General features: G+C 39.8%; 1 protein-coding gene and 1 long non-coding RNA gene across 3 annotated transcripts; both read right to left on the reverse strand.

Annotated features, from left to right (window-relative positions):
- Positions 1-170: 170 nt before the first annotated feature.
- glsl (glutaminase like) lies at positions 171-13,230 on the reverse strand. 2 transcript variants are annotated; one of them, XM_064929694.1, is made up of 22 exons: positions 12,779-13,230; positions 11,730-11,841; positions 10,221-10,321; positions 8,798-8,865; positions 6,340-6,439; positions 5,944-6,085; positions 5,768-5,834; positions 5,542-5,654; positions 4,633-4,762; positions 4,414-4,478; positions 4,117-4,280; positions 3,846-3,904; positions 3,701-3,745; positions 3,514-3,572; positions 3,270-3,336; positions 3,079-3,129; positions 2,818-2,994; positions 1,686-1,817; positions 1,481-1,573; positions 941-1,002; positions 659-799; positions 171-394 (listed from the first exon to the last, which is right to left on the reverse strand). In XM_064929694.1, the coding sequence occupies exons 2-22, from the start codon at positions 11,774-11,776 to the stop codon at positions 298-300; spliced, it is 1,980 nt and encodes a 659-aa protein (XP_064785766.1). In that variant the 5' UTR covers positions 11,777-11,841; positions 12,779-13,230; the 3' UTR covers positions 171-297. The 2 variants fall into 2 exon arrangements, with proteins under 2 accessions (XP_064785766.1, XP_064785767.1); XM_064929695.1 differs by lacking the exon at positions 12,779-13,230 and having other exon boundaries at positions 4,414-4,475; positions 11,730-11,967.
- A 1,177-nt stretch (positions 13,231-14,407) lies between these two features.
- LOC135508679 (uncharacterized) lies at positions 14,408-16,525 on the reverse strand. The gene is made up of 4 exons (XR_010450839.1): positions 16,464-16,525; positions 16,178-16,351; positions 15,784-15,920; positions 14,408-15,258 (listed from the first exon to the last, which is right to left on the reverse strand). It is a non-coding gene; the product is annotated as an uncharacterized LOC135508679 (long non-coding RNA).
- Positions 16,526-17,652: the final 1,127 nt, after the last annotated feature.

A 17,652-nucleotide genomic window follows, 5' to 3' on the forward strand; every position in this document is an offset into this window, starting at 1 on the left:
ATGATGCATGTCAGGTGGCCCAATTAGCCTATAAAAAGGTAGACCTGTAGGCTGCTACTGTATATAAAACGATTAAAACGAATTCATGTGGATTATCTAGTCAACTAATTACATAAATTAACTACCAGGAAAAAGGAAACAAAAAATCAAAATACCCTAAAAGCTGCACCTGTTTTACATCATAGAAAGTTTATTAACGTATAGGAATTACAACACATTTCCACATGTATTGTAAAATAATTGAGAGAGAAACTTCTGTTTAGCGCCAACTGTTGATCCTGTATGTGCCTTTACTGCTCACAGAGTCACTGGCTGCTCTTCATATTTCTTGAGTAGTTGGGCTGCAGGTCCATGGCTGTGTCTCATAGCCTCCTGCATGGGTGTGTTACCCCATCTGTCAAGAGAACATGCCACAAAAGTGTGAGGTTATAAGTCTACTGTATAAACTTAAAGCCTCAATAGCCTATGGGAGCTTTCACTCCTTGTGTCCTTTCCCTCATCTGCACTGGTGAAAGAACTAGACAGGTAAAACCAGATTCCTAGTACAGGTCCATCGTGTAGCACTCAAGCTTTCACCTGTCCTGCCTTTTCAGCTCACGGCAGAAGACATAGGGAGGAAGCAATTCAACTATTGAGATGCAGCCTTCTTAGTTTTTACCTGTCCTTGAGGGAGTAGTTGGTGCCTGTGTTCTCCACCAGGAACCGGATGACCTCAGAGTGACCCTCGGAGGCAGCCACATGCAGAGCGGACCTCCCGTCGTAGTCCACGGCATTCACGTCAGCTCCAGACAGGAAGTACCTGGCGAGGGAAAGATGATCAAGTGTGTACATTTAGAAGATTATAATGTTTTAAAAAATACAGTGTCTCAGGGTGTATCATTTTTTTTTCTGTTCTAATGTATGCGAGAAAATATAGACATTCTAGTTAGGGCAACCCTACCTTCGCAAGGATTGTATGTCACCTTTGAAGGCAGCCAGTAAGATGTTCATGATCTGATAACCCTGTCAAATTTGAAGGATGTAGAAAGAAAAAAAGAAAAACACTTTATTTCTCAAATAACCCTGGAATAGACCTTGACAGGGAGTTTGATTCATCGTTAAAAGGTCCAATGCAGGCATATTTATCTCAATATCACATAATTTAGACGTAACAATTAATTAACTAAGTGTGATTGTTTTCAATTAAAATGGTAAAAAATATGCAAAAATTGCTTTTTAGCAAAGAGAAATTTCTCAAGCAAGAATTTTGCTAGGACTGGCTGAGAGTGGTCTAACTGGAGATGGGAAAAATGAAAACTAGCTGTTCAGAGAGGTTTGGAACTCTCTTTTTAATTGGTATATTAACTAATTTGCGGCATGGTTACCTCACCATGGAAATGCCAAAGCTCCATCACATGAAAACAGGCTACATTTCATGCTTTCTTTCAAACAGCTCTTACAGGTGCAAAGTGTTGTTGTGTAGATGGCCTCAAATACTGACCTCAGACTCTGCTTTCCATTGCCTGTATGTAAGCACCTGTCTGAATGGTGTTCGAATGTCAAAACTGTGTAGCTGGAATGTTGATATGAGTTCCTTAAAAACAAACAAAACATGAAATAAATCAATGAAAAGCAAGGAAGAACAAACCACAATTATGCTATATAAAAGGAAATAGTTAATTAGGGAGTTGTGATGGTTTCACAACCTCACAGAAGTGCACAGCCTTCCAGCAGTTTCCAAAGGAGTCTAGGTCAGGTGACCAACACAGCAGGCCTAGAACTCCTGGGACAACTGCCAGCATAACTCCTGATTTACTGGACTTGGCTGGTGCAGACGTCTGCAAAACATAACATTGATTATCATTAACCAGTGCTTAACTTGGACTGAAATAGGTACCGGTACTCATTTTGGGTGCCGGTACTTTTTATATTTAGGTGCATGAGTGCCACAATACTTTTGAACTAATATTTGTTAAGAGGTGCAGGAGCTCAAGCAGGAGAACATTTGAGGTGCCAGTACTCCGCTCCGGTAAGCTCCTGCCAATGGGAGGTTTCAAAGCATTAATTCAAATACATAAGTAAAACAAGAAGAAAGTATGTGATTAAATTAATGGCTTAATCTGCTTTACTTGCCCAAAAATGCTCTATCATCTCACTGCTTCAAGCCTATGACACGTGTAGTGCACTTTCTCGTCTAATACTCTCGTGACAGAAGTAAACATAAATGTGCAGCAAAGAAAGATACAGCAGAAAAACTGAGTAGTGGGACCATGGAATTTATGTTACCACTACACCAGACCCTAGCACCAAATCAAATCAAATTGTATTTGTCACATGCACTGAATACAACAGGTACAATTTCAACTTATCGTGAAATGCTTACTTACAAGCCCTTAACCAACAATGCAGTTCAAGAAAAATATTTACAAAATAAACTAAAGTAAAAACTGTAATGAAAAGTAACACAATAAAATAACAATAACGAGGCTATATACAGTGGGTACCAGTACCGAGTCAAAGTGCCGGGGTACAGGTTAGTCAGGGGGGTTAATGTAAATAGTCCAGGTGGTCATTTGATGAATTGTTCAGCAGTCTTATGGCTTGGGGGTAGGCTGTTAAGGAGCCTTTTGGACCTAGACTTGGCTCTCTGGTACCACTTGCCGTGCGGTAGCAGAGAGAACAGTCTATAACTTGGGTGACTGGAGTCTTTGGCAATTTTTTGTGCCTTCCTCTGACAGCGCCTGGTATATAGGTCCTGGATGGTAGGAAGCTTGGCCCCGGTGATGTACCCACCACATGGAATTTCAATGATTGTTTTGAGAATGCAAACAAACCAACCTTAAAATGGAATATTCTGGAGTAGTCGTTCATTCCCGCCACTTGCATCATGGAGAGCATACTCTTTGTAGCCGAGGGCGACAGCACCTGGTCACCTGACAGAGGGCAGAGTCCCCCATTGGCTAACGAGGCTGCCATGGCTGCTCCTGATTCACATGTGACCTCTGTGGAGGCACACTGACACACAATAAAAATGCATCAGAAACATTTCAATCTATATCAAAGTATCTAACTATGGAAATTAAATGGTCAAACATTTACCTGCAGCATTAAATCCAACGTGGCATTTATGTCAACGTTCTCCGGAAAGCACTGCCAAAATAATATAGTGAACATTTTCAGGGTTAAAACAGTAAAAATAGAGAATTACATCTATCAAGTGTTCACAAAAAAACATTTTTATTACTACCTATAACTGTATTTAAAAGTTTGACGTGGAAGAAATTACTTACTTTCTTTTCTTGAAGGTAAAAAGATAAGGCATGTAGTCTGATGCTGTCCTTTCTCAAGCTCTGGTAACTGTATGACAGACAGACATGACAGGTCAGCAGGGACAAAAAAAGACATCAATACAAAAAATGTAGCAAATTGCTAAGAGCGAGAGATAATAAACTTAGGTAATAATCAATCTATTGTTAACAAGTTAGTTTGTTTGTAATATATATATATAAATAAATTCCATAAATGTCTAAATACCTTGTGCAGTTTAAGTTTGCATGTTCCTTATTGCAAAGTCTTTTGACAGCATTCAAGACCTGTGGAGATGACATAAAGATGGCATTGGTCACACCATAGTATTTGTGACTTGAAAGATTTTTAAAAAATATTGCAAACATAAACATAAGGATTAAAAACATTTTTTTTTGCCTTCTGCCTTACTTACAGATTCATACTTTTCCTCCTCCTCTGCACCAAGACTGGCAGCCAACTGTACAAAAACATCAAATTACATTTAACATCACTTGAAAATGCATTGGCATTATATTTGAATGCAAATAGCCATTGGTGAGGGAGTGTGTGTATATTACCTGTAACAAAGATGTGGTAATAATGGCACCTGTCTCAATGAGCGGACTGTGAGGAACTCCTGTGTAAAATATTTGTTTTTACATGATTAAAAACCGCATCCCAAGGACTCTATTAACATCACAAGCCATGCATACTTAAATAAAGGTCAAATAAAATAATAATACAAAATACTTTGCTTACTGGATTGCATATAAGTGAACTTCATGGCTCCATGGCTGTAATACCCAAAGTCTTGCAAGCAGAAATAAGTAGATACGTGTTTTACTGTACCTTGTTTGGTGAGGGTGAAAGGAGAGTCATATTTTGAGAACTCCTCCACGCCCACATATCTGTGCACGTTGTCCACTCCGAGCTGGTCTATTGCAATGCCATAAACCAGAGGCCAGGATACTTCCCCCAGAACACAGGATTCGGCCCAGTCGCCTAAAGACAGCCTAAAAGACCCCAGACAAGGCAGGACAAGAGGATTAACTTCCCAAAAAAGGACTCTCAATTTAAAAGGACTTCTCTATATAGTCCCCAGTGATGTTGATGACATAAAACATAGTGACATTGGTTTTACGATACCTCTGACCATCAACCGTACAGACTGAGACACCCCATTTTGCACTGTCTCTACTATCCTTCTCCTGCTGAGACAAACAATTAGTTTTTTTAGGCATTGTTTTAGCACACACCCATGCGAAGAGAAGTTTTCATTTCCTACAATATCAAAGGTAGCATTTTATTGCATGACTAAAGTAATTTGGGGCACACTTCAAAACACCAGATGAAATTGTACCTCACCTTGACTGAAGACAGCTGTTTACATTTCATGAACAACTTTTGAGTTTCGTCAGTGAAGGTGGAAAAGTCAGGGATGACAAACCTTCCCTGTAGAGCTTTCAGAATGAGGGACACAAAGCCTGTAACACACCTTAGGGGGAAATTCAAATAACACCTTGTTTATCAGAGACACTTTCATAACGTGATCAAGGAACACAACCAGTTTAATTGGTCTGACTAACAGCTTCTCTAATGTAGTTGATTATGTATTTTGGTCCTGTCCATGATTGGGCTAATGTATGTATTTTGAACATAAGTGTATGTCTCTATTATCTATAACAGGGTTAGATCAAAGTCGGGCAAATTGCAGTGGGGCTGGCAAATAAAACAAAAATCGAGTATATATATATTTATTTACTTTTTTAAGTGGGGAACCAAATATTAAGAGTACAGATTATTTTATGGGACAATATAGAAACTTTTTTGAGAAAGATAATTTGAAGAAAACACTTTTTATTGACTAAATGTATTTATTGGTTTTCTTAATTTTGATAAGAGATGAAAATATAATGAATTTAAAGTTATTTGTTGATGTGAAAATCAAAATGTAATGATTTTAAGGTGGTGTCATTAGATTTGGGGTGGGATAGGGTCGGCAGAATTTCTGGTGGGAAAAAAATGGAGTCCCCGGAAATGCTGGCGAATGAAATGGGGTCGACGCTGAAAACGTTTGAATATCACTGCTCTATAAGGCTCTATTTGCCCAACTCTGCACATGCTGTTTTGTCTCAAATTGTAAATGTGAGTTTTGTTGCAATTGGACCCATAGTATCTTAACCAGTGTTAAAAAGGGCTTTTCTGTGTGGAGGAACCATCCTTTTCCGTCACAGTTGGCCAGTAACTAGGATTGCAATTCAGTTCTAACCTCACCTCTGAAAGGTGTTCCTGTCTACTGTTCCATCCTCATCCTGCAGTTTCCTCATATGAAAGTAGCAGTCCTTGATTCTGGGGTCGGATCTGTGTAGACCTGAGCTCCACACTGTCTATGGAGGAAGACAATGTAGTATACATTTTTTTCATTGTTTGTCATTGTAGTTTATCTTTGTGGATGCTGCTTCTTGTTCAGGTCTCTTTACCAATAGCAATTACTAGCTACCTCAAAAAACTGGTTCATGCCGACTCTCCCATCAGAGGCAAAGCTGTCAAAGAGAACATCAGCAGCCCTGGAAGAAAATAATGTATTTCATCCACCACAGGAGGGCATGGTTAAGCAATAAGAACATAACTGGTAAAGATAATGTAAGAGTACAGGGTCATTTGTGAGATACTCACGCCCTCCTCTTTGAGTGTCCCTGCGTGGTCTCTGTTCTGCCCACACTGAGCCAGGGCTGGGGAGATGTGGTGACAGGCCTCTCCTGTTCTGACTGGGGCAGAGGGGGCTTCAGAGCTCCATTACTAACCAATGATGGGAGGCCTGTAGAGATAGGTACAAAAGAGTACAAATGAGGTGAGTGGTTGGGTGGTTCGGGTGGGGGTTACAAATGTGAGATTAATACCTTTGATTTTCTATAGACACTATCAGTTTAAGAGATACATAAAATGGACTGTATTGTGTATTTGAGGATTTGACTATGCAGGTTATGCTAAGAAATGCAGACAACTGCATAGTCACATGTGAAGTGAAGTGGAAACCTACTTTTCTCCTCACACCTTCATCACTATCCTTACCTGTTGATCCAGGGCTTACTAAGTTGACAGGTCTCTGAGACAGGGACTGAAAGGAATTTCTTGGCATGGGGCATGGAACATTCCCTGATGAAGCCGTATCCTTAGGAAATTAAAAACAACAAACAAACAAATGCACAGACAGATTTTGAAAGCAGGAAGTGGCATTCTGCAGTCATAGACTGGCAATATTTGAGTTTAGCCACAACATAAGCCATTTTACCGTCAATCAAAGCTACAGTGGGGCAAAAAAGTATTTAGTCAGCCACCAATTGTGCAAGTTCTCCCACTTAAAAATATGGGAGAAGCCTGTAACTTTCATCATAGGTACACTTCACCTATGACAGACAAAATGAGGAAAAAAAATCCAGAAAATCACATTGTAGGATTTTTAATTAAGTTATTTGCAAATTATGATGGAAAATAAGTATTTGGTCACCTACAAACAAGCAAGATTTCTGTCTCTCACAGACCTGTAACTTCTTCTTTAAGAGGCTCCTCTGTCCTGCACTCGTTACCTGTATTAATGGCACCTGTTTGAACATGTTATCAGTATAAAAGACACCTGTCCACAACCTCAAACAGTCACACTCCAAACTCCACTATTGCCAAGACCAAAGAGCTGTCAAAGGACACCAGAAACAAAATTGTAGACCTGCACCAGGCTAGGAAGACTGAATCTGCAATAGGTAAGCAGCTTGGTTTGAAGAAATCAACTGTGGGAGCAATTATTAGGAAATGGAAGACTTACAAGACCACTGATAATCTCTCTCGATCTGGGGCTCCACGCAAGATCTCACCCCGTGGGGTCGAAATGATCACAAGAATGGTGAGCAAAAATCCCAGAACCACACGGGGGGACCTAGTGAATGACCTGCAGACCATCAGTAACACACTACGCCGCGAGAGACTCAAATCCTGCAGTGCCAGACGTGTCCCCCTGCTTAAGCCAGTACATGTCCAGGCCCGTCTGAAGTATGCTAGAGAGCATTTGGATGATCCAGAAGAAGATTGAGAGAATGTCATATTGTCAGATGAAACCAAAATAGAACCTTTTGGTAAAAACTCAACTCGTCGTGTTTGGAGGACAAAGAATGCTGAGTTGCATCCAAAGAACGCCATACCTACTGTGAAGCATGGGGGTGGAAACATCATGCTTTGGGGCTGTTTTTCTGCAAAGGGACCAGGACGACTGATCAGTGTAAAGGAAAGAATGAATGGGGCCATGTATCGTGAGATTTTGAGTGAAAACCTCCTTCCATCAGCAAGGGCATTGAAGATGAAACGTGGCTGGGTCTTTCAGCATGACAATGATCCCAAACACACCGCCCAGGCAATGAAGGAGTGGCTTCGTAAGAAGCATTTCAAGGTCCTGGAGTGGCCTAGCCAGTCTACAGATCTCAACCCCATAGAAAATCTTTGGAGGCAGTTGATAGTCCTTGTTGCCCAGCAACAGCCCCAAAACATCACTGCTCTAGAGGAAATCTGCATGGAGGAATGGGCCAAAATACCAGCAACAGTGTGTGAAAACCTTGTGAAGACTTACAGAAAACGTTTGACCTCTGTCATTGCCAACAAAGGGTATATAACAAAGTATTGAGATAAACTTTTGTTATTGACCAAATACTTATTTTTCACCATCATTTGCAAATAAATTCATTAAAAATCCTACAATGTGATTTTCTGGATTTTTTTTTACTCATTTTGTCTGTCATAGTTGAAGTGTACCTATGATGAAAATTACAGGCCTCTCTCATCTTTTTAAGTGGGAGAACATGCACAATTGGTGGCTGACGAAATACTTTTTTTGCCCCACTGTATAAGACATTATCCATGCCTAACTGTAACAAGGTAAGAATTTCAAAGTCTTAATCGGTGATTCAACATATAATATCTACATTTTACTATATTCAAATTCACACATATCGGATGGACATTTCGAGCCTCATTTGACTGTCACCAGACATCCCTTTAATGTTTTCAGTAATCACAGGTGCTCTTTAGTGAAGTAAAGTTGAATTGTTACCTTTACAAGGCAATGTGGGGCCATCAACAGTGACAAAGCATGGAGCGATTACTTTTTACTACTACTGGGGTTTCTAAATGGCCTCTGCTTCTGCACCGACATTGACTCTATTTAGAAGCTGAAAATACATCCATCTACTGTACTTTTTCATGAAAGCAGCACTTTCATCCTCCCTTTATTTTACAGCTCAGATTAAAGACTGTAATTTGATTCTGAATAACCTCTGCTTTGATTTATGTCATGCCTTAGCTGGCCACCTTCCACCTGACAATGCAGAAATCTTTCTGCTTTGGCTTATTTGACAAAAGTGCGGGTAACTCCCCCACTTTGATCTAGTGAGGTGGGTGTATTAGGGTGACTCAAGGGTGTGTTGTGTGAAACAGTGATATCGGCATGTTGTTTGTGTGTAAGATTCAGGCAGGACACAGCACGTACCTGGCTCTCAGCCCCTTTCACTGGCAAAGGATTCCTTTCTTCATGGGCCTCTGTCATCAAGTCATTTTCTAAAGCAAAACAAATTACAAAGAAAAGGAAATTAATTACAAAATCAAGGGGTTTTAGTTTCATCTATGTGTAGTTTAATCCAAATTACATTTGTTGGTCTTATCAGCCATGTTTTCAGGGTTCCAAAAAAAGTTTACAAAGCACAGAATAGTCTATTATTATCACAACAAGAGTTGAGGAGAATTTTGTAACAAAGACGATGATAATAGTATCCCAAAATTATGATTAAATTTGCATTGTGTAAAATGTGTAAATGCAAACAGCCCTGAATGTAATTTGATACTATAAAGTGGTTTACTGTCAGAGTCCACTTTAAGATACAAACAGCAGCATTTTCCTGACTCCCTATTAGTTCTTGCTCACAGAAGTTGACAATAAGATAAAAAGAAAAAAATATTTCACATCCCGGTCAAGTCACTTTCTGAAATAACTCTCAAAACCACAACATTTTTTGAAAACATAACCACACCGCACATACCAACAACAATAGATAAAAGGGAAATCTGCACAGGGTTAAATGGTTTAATTTTTAAGTTTTACTCTTGAGAAGAGAAGTGAAACACTCATTATGTGACAACACAGACAAGAGCAGTATAAATGGCATTCCCTTCCAAGTATACTGTTTGACATCAGCAATTCTGACATATCTAGTACAATGTAATGTCTTAACACAGCGTTTGTGAACATTAGCTATTGCTCATCAAAACGTGAGCAATAAAAACTACACACAAACTTTGAATAAACATATTTGTAGTTTTTGTCTCCAGTATCTTGTTTACTGGAGTTGATGTCTATACTGTTTGACTGGAACATTCCAGACAGAGGAATGCAGACAGCATTTCCCCTGAGCCAAGAATGGGGTAAAGAGAGGAGTAGCCTGTCTGAGAACACTATTACAACCATCTGTATAACACGTGGGTTGTGAAAATATCACTGTCATGCATGCATATGAAGGTTAAATACACTGTTGCATGTTTATTTCTTTAATAAGACAAGTTATAATACATACACTCATGGACTTCGACTGGCTTTAGTGTGGCAATTGTTTTACTGTTGTCAGATAAACAACCAGTACCAGATCAACACATCTGGACTTGATTTTGCCTCCTTCTTTCCCTCACATGTTGTCGGCCCTACAACAGTCCACATGCTCTGTTTTAATGACCGATGTCTGGTTAGAGTAGATCTTCCTCAGTTTCACCATCCCACTCAGCTCCTTATTTTAGCACTTTGAGGCAACACCCACAATAAAAAGCCCCATAGGCCAAAAATCACAGGGGGGAAAAACCCACATCGTTAACATCGCTGAAACAGTCTCATACCCACAATTATATGTTCCTGCAATGTAGCCTACCTCTCATGTCCTCCTCCTTATTTGGCTCCAGTAATTTGTTGCCATCCAAACCTCCATACCGTTTCCTCCATTTGCGTCTTAGGGAAGGGGTTCTTTGGAAACTGGAAAAACAAAAGATTTCAGAATAGATGGTCATATAACGTTGTACATTTTTGTCAAACAATATGATTGTTAATCTTGGCAACCAAATTACATGGTCTCTCTCAATAGGTAAGACAACAAAGTGTCACAACCAAATGAAACAAGCAAATAATTGACAGTTTGTTATTAATAGATCAAGTGAAGGACAATGAAAACACTTGAATAGCACACAGTTTGTGGACACCAGGAAGAGCAGAAGTGATTGTAACAGAACAGCTAATGGTGATCAAAATAAATATCAAAATCAAATCAAACCATTAACTTGGGTCAAAACCAAGTTTTAAACAAATGTTGTGCCTGACTAACCCTGTTCTAAATGCATTAGGTCCTTAGAACTCCACCAAGACAAGTCTAGTCATGATGTGGGGAATAAGTGGAATGTCCGTCTCTATGTAGGGGAGTTATGACATGGTGAGCTATCATCAGCATCTCCACTTAAAGCAGCACCTGGGCTGCAGGTTCTCTTTGGTGTGGGCAGCCTGGCCTTCTGTTAACTCCACTGCAATGCCACGTCTCATGATAACATTCATGGAACGTGCAGCAAACAAGATGCTCAAATGAGACATGAAAATGTACCAGTTTTCCTATGACTGGCAAATGTATAAATGGTAAATATGTAAGCTATTGGGTCATTCCACAAAATGGGTGCCTTTTGCATCCCTTTGATATTTGTTTAAAAGCCTGATATATTTTTTTTAGAGTGCCCTTTAATATAGACCACATGGAGAATCTGAATCAAGAAACATTGAACAGATAATAGTCAAATCATAGTGAAGGTGAACTGGTTCTCCTCTTTTTGGACATGTTCTGGTGTTTTGGGTTGGAAAACTGAACGGATCGACCATAACATATGACAGGCTAGACAGGCTACAAATGTTTTAACAATTACTTTTTTGGTGAAACTTGGATTTAATTGCCACTTGCTGTTGCGCACAACAATCTTCCATTCCCCCTGTCACAAGGGGATTTAGGGCTGACTTAAGATGAAATCGTCAACCCTGTTAAGGTCAACCATGTCACTTTCTTTGGCAATTCATACCCAAATGGGCACAGACATCAATTCAACATCTATTTCATAATTTCATTCAAATGACTTGGAAACAACGTTGATTCAACCAGTGTGTGCCCAGTGGGTAGGCACTTACTATAGTAATTTTTTATTTAATCTTAAAATGGTAAAACATGTATTTTGACGATTTTGAACATGTGCCTTTATGACAGAATGTTTGAATTAGGTTAAATCAAACATTTTGGGGGGACCAAGTTCCATTTCTCAAAAGGCACCGAATTGGTTGAACGACCCTTCTGCCTTTCCTAACATCTGACTATATACAAATCCCAAAGTGGTGAAATATTAGTTATTCTTACCATAGATAAGGATTATCCTCTGTGTCTTGGCTTGGAGTTTTTTCCATTGAGGGATGAGACTTTCACTGGATACTTGGTCCACAATTACTTTGTCAATGTCTTTTGTCAACTTCTGAGACGAATGCAACAGGGTAGGCCATGTAGGGATAAAACACATTTGAGTCTCCCTGCTCCAGCTCTAAGCTCTGTGTGTGAGTGTGTGTACTGTGTGTTATGCTGCTTGCGCTGAAGTTTCTGAATGAATGGGAAGAACTGAAAGGGGACCCACTGAGAAAGTGGGTGGGATATCTTAATTCAGAAGGAATTCTGAACCACTCAACTGCAAGGAAAGGCAGTCATAGGTTTTTTGGGGGGTGGGATAGGTTAACATTATAGAGTTTGAACACGCTGAAACAACTTGAAATTTAAGGGGCACATAAGGACTGCATTACACATTCATAAGCAATACATAAGCATTTACAAAATGCTTACTTCAGAACCTGCAAGTTTCTGCTAAATGTCACAGTATGTTATGTCACAGTATGTTATTATACTGCAGCTGTTTATAGGTAGCCTATGTCATAAATGCTTGTGTTGTGTACTGCTCATGAATGTGTTGTGGCTTATGAATAAAGTTAGTATGTAGCTGCTCTTCAACTAAAGTGATACAATGCACTAAACATAACAAGTCAGCATATGCTATGTGGGATACATGTGTAATTACTTTTCTGAATGTCTTTACAAAAAAACAGTTAGTTAGTTTGCACTTTAAAATAAATTACACGAAATTAACTACCCAACTCAAGCAAAAATAATTAAGAGCAACTTGAATGGAGGCTGATACAGCTGATGCAGTTCATAATTTGAAAACATGCGCAGATAAGGCGCAGAGTTGACACCGAATGAGTCAAGTGTTGCAACGTTAGCTGTGTTTACATTTTTTTTGACCAACTGTGCCTTGAAGTTACAGGAGATTGATCAAAGAATGCACTGTATTTTCAATAGTCACGGACAACCCCGTTCTCTTTGTTTAGATAACGTTACTTTATCCAAAACCATCTGTCTCTCACCTTCTGTCGGAGACTGTTCCCATCATCACGTCAGTTTGAGGGACCTTTTGCAGCAAGAAAATACGCTGGAAAGCATACAATGCTTGAAAAGACCAAAACCGTAGGGCTGTCCTAAAACAAGCACCATGTAGGCTATAGCTTTACTAGCCAGCCAGAGGTTTAAGTAAGATAATTTACTCAAATAATTGTCATGCAGACCAATGGCTACTTACTAACAGTACTACTGTACGTTCTAAACATGTTGTGCTCCTCTCTTTTCCGCAGAATTAAACTGTAGGCCTATAGAAGCCGTCGCAGACACCTTCGTCTTCTGGGCAAGTCGCTCGAGACAAGAACAACGTGGTGACAATTTCAGTGCACGCGAAGCCTGAATCTGAATTGAACGCGATTACAGGTGTACACTTTTTTGTATGCGGAACACTGATGGCAAAAGAAACTCCGCTAGTAAAGACTAATTGAGTATTTAGTTGTTGTTTTTACCGCCCCCCCAAAAAAATACAAAATAAATTAATATATATTTATTTATTTTACGAAGGTAATGTACAATATGTTAATTCCTAGTTTTGTCTGTAGTGGCAGTAGGTGTCGCTATTGCCGCACCGCCAACTGATGGGCAGGCCAATGCGGAGCTTGTTCGCTATCTCTCCAAGGTGCTGGCGTTGAAGAGAAGCGAAGTCGTTGTGGACAAGGTTTGAGAGCTGTGAATGGACATCTCTGGATTCTTCATGATGCATGTTTATATACTGTGTTGCCAATAACAGAACAGTTTCAGGAATTTAAACGAAAATGTTTCTTCATGTCCTTATGCCTCTCTGCAGGGCTCAAGATACTGAGAATATTGTCAAGGTGACACTAACTCCAGAGCAGGGGTTGGACAGGTTAAAGCAAGAGGCTGTTTGAATGTTAATTACACCCATAACAGAGGCTTCTCTATGACACCATGGATGACTTTTGAGTTCTTATACACCTTTACAGTATTGGTTGATTTTCAGCCATCTATGGAAACAGCTCAGATAAGATAGTAGCCTACTTTATTAATCCCCAAAGGGGACATTTGTTTGCATTAGCTGATGCACACACCAATGAATGCGCAATTTGTGACATGCACTATAGTCAAGCATTCTACAAGGATTTTAACTGTATAGGCGTCTGAAATATTTTTTTCCCCAAACTGTTGAAAGAACCCTTGTTTACTGAGGCTTCCTCAGAAATCATTTGCTGTCTTATCATCTGTGGCATTGTTTTTTTAAAGTAAAATTTCAATCACAATGAGTCTTGCCTTAGGCATGGCTACTGATATGATTGTTATTGATGTATTATATTCACACTGAAAAAGTTCACCCAAGTTCCCACCCTTTCAGGTTATCTACCTTCACCTCATGAGTTATCTGAGGTATATTTTTGAGCAAATATCTTAGATCATTTAGGCTTTTTTTCATGCTTTTGTTGCCCCTAAAACATGTGTTATGTTTATTTTATTGGACAGCGTGTGGGTATTTATTTCTGTATCGAATTGCTGTAGTTGTGGTAAATGAAATGAGATATTTGGCAATGGAAATGAAAATGTCAATGACGTCTGTGACTCCACCGGCCCTGTGGTGTGACAACGGGACAAGGCTATTGGCCTGAAACCTGTGCTTTTTATCATGCTGTGTGGATGAATGTTTGCTTCCCAGCAGGAATTACTCCAAAAGTAGCCTTTATTTTGAATGACACTTCAACCATTACTAATGTAAATGGTACTTAGCCTAACATAAATATGCAATACATGTTTCTAAAATGTCCTTTTATGTATTCAGCTGGCTACCAAAAATTGCAGCTGGTTACCAAAAAAGTGTCAGGATGACCGCTTTATTGCTTTTTGGTTCCCAGATTGCCCCTGTAATTTTTATAATCTGATTGCATATCCCCATTACAGGTAATCCGTCACTACCCTACCTGCTCAGCTCCAAAGGACCCAAGTAAGGGCCTCCAGCCATGTTGGAAGCAGAGCAGCTTGCCCACATGCAGATACTCCATACCCAGGGTCTTCCTCATCATGCTGGGCTCCACTGTGTTTAACACGTCCCATCAATCTTCTCCCTCTCAAAGGCCTGGCAGTACTAGCCCAAGTTGAGCAGTCGCAGGCTGGAGCATACCAGTGCCACACTCAGGACCCGTAGATTAGAGGGCACCTCTGCTAAGGAGCAGAAGAGTGGGTGCCATGAGCCACCACAGTAGAACTGGGAATTGTTCTCCAATGATGGAGAAAGGGGTGGAAGTTTGTGTCTAGCTATTTGTAAATATTGTGGTTTAGGGGGTAGAGATGGGGATCTTGCTACTTTTCTCTGTAAAGTAGGAGGCTCGTTGTCTCAAAAACAAGGTGCTGGTAGACGTTGATTTCATCACCCTGGATCTTCAGGCTCATGTACATGTAGATTGGCTTCCCCTCCATTTATTCATGAACGTTTTCAATCAACTCTAATTGAAAACGGTGATATCTGCAGAGGCAGACTAGGTTTGAGTTATTTTGAAAATTCACATCTGTCATTTGCCAATTGGGATATTTATGTGCTACAACATCGCTAAAAAGAATGGTGAGGTCACAAACAATGTATGTTCTGATACCACACTACAGGAGTCCCACAGGGATTTGTACTTGGTCCCCTCCATACTTAATTTCTGATTTCTCAAATGCAAGGAGACAGACTCCTATGCAGCATCCTGCATACATTCTTGCTTCATTAATACGGTATGGCTAAATGGCAAACGCAATTTCTCTAAAACTGAGTAAACCAGTTTAGTCCCTGGTTCTTCAACTGTGCCACACTCACACCAAACCTGAATAGAAGTCTTCTTGTATACTATATGGGAAATCAGATTTTTTTTTCAAGAGGACCGAGTACAAATCCCTGAGGGACTCCTCTGGGTCTGCTGTAGTGTGGTGTACTGATGCGATTGCTGATCCACACTTAGTAAATTGTCACCCACCATCACATTCTAAGATGAGGTATGTGGTCACTCACCAAAGGGATGTAACGTGTAATGTAACAATATTTTTTTCATGCTGCGGTGTACCTTGTCTCCAACCCCTCTGTCAGTGCAACACGCACCTCCTTTATATACATGGGCAGCACCAGAGGAGTGTGTCTGGAGAGGATTCCTGCATAACAACAACACATAATGAATTGGAGTTATTGGAGACTAAATCTGTCCTTCTCTTGGTCTCCATACTAAACAGAATAGATGTATAGGTTACATATTTTCAAATGCAAGGTTCTCACTATTTGTGGTAAAAGGCTATATGACAAACGTATACATATTTGAGGTCACCATACAAATGACCTGCTGTAACATTCAGAGCAGGTTTCCACTAATGATAGATCAGATTTATTTAAAAAGAATTCAAGCCATGAATACCTTTGCTGCTGAAAGGAAAGCCCATTAAGAGCTGCTCCTCATAGGTGCGTGTGATTATCAGTGTGTCCAGCCTATGACCTCCTGACAGCCACGGCAGGATGGGTGGCGCTATTTTTTGGATGATTGCTGGCAGTGGGTTGGACTCCAAAATAGCCTGAAGACTGATTGGTGGTCCTACTGTATGAGTGATTGCCAAAAGACCCAGTTTGGAATAGTCCCTAAACTATCATCCTCAGAGTGGTCGGTAAGATGTTGTAGATTCACATCACGTAACTGTGCGACTCACCTTCTCGTCTATCATTTCTGATTATGTAGAAGACTACAGTGGAGATGGTGACTGGTAGGGACTTTCCCGTGTTTGCTCTCAAACACTGCTTTCTGCTGGCAGAGCAGGAAGTGGACCAGGGCGTGCTTTGGGACGTTGGGGTGGGAGGTGGTAAAAAACATAAACTACATAATAGCTGCACTTCATTTCAAGTGGTATTAATACGTGAGTGGCGACATTCTTTCATATACTTTCAGTAGAAAAGGAATTGCAAATCAGAACACCTGAAAAGTCAATTTTTAGAAAGATAAAGTATTAAGAGACATTCATTATTTGAACCTCTATCCACTGTGCTAAAATAGCTTCAGGCAGTTGATAATATCACTAGGTATCAAAGGAAAGAAATCCCACTCACTGTGCTTGAGCGGATACTGTCCAAGATTATATTCTTGATGTCCCCAGTGTAGTTTGCTAGTGTCCATGTCCATTCTTGCATTCACTGGGCAAAAACAATTGGGGGATTTAGAATGTTCAGGAAGGTTAATTAATGATTAAGCGACTTAACAGATTTCCCAGCTCCATTTCCTTGTAACATTTGAAACTCTAAATACCTGTGTAGCCCTGCACTATAGGTAAACATCACGCTCAGCTATCTCAGCAATACTCTGTGACTCTGTAATGGTATCGACTTTGACTTATTCCACATTTTGTTGTGTTACAGGTTGAATTAAAAATGTATGAAACATGTTTTTTTCTCACCCATCTACACACAATACCCTATAATGACAAAGTGGAAACATGTTTTTAGAAATAAAATATATAGTATAAATTACATATTTATTCACATCCATGAGTCAAAACTTTGTAGAAGCACCTTTGGCAGAGATTACAGCTGTGAATCTGTCTGAGTATGTCTCCAAACATTTTCCACACCTGGATTGTGTTTTAGGTTACTGTTCTGCTGAAAGGTGAATTAATCTGACAGTGTCTGGTGGAAAGCAGACTGAGCAAGTTTGTCCTCTAAGATTTTGCCTGTGCTTAGCTCCATTCCGTTTATTTTTTATCAAGAAAAACTCCCCAGTCCTTCACGATTACAAGCATACCCATAACATGATGCAGCCACCACTATGCTTGAAAATATGGGGAGTGGTACTCAGTATTGTGTTGTATAATTTCAATATTCCTTAATCTCCAGAACTCTCCAGTCCTC

The sequence above is a fragment of the Oncorhynchus masou genome, chromosome 22, assembly GCF_036934945.1.
Source record: "Oncorhynchus masou masou isolate Uvic2021 chromosome 22, UVic_Omas_1.1, whole genome shotgun sequence".
In the NCBI taxonomy this organism is placed as follows: Eukaryota; Metazoa; Chordata; class Actinopteri; order Salmoniformes; family Salmonidae; genus Oncorhynchus; species Oncorhynchus masou.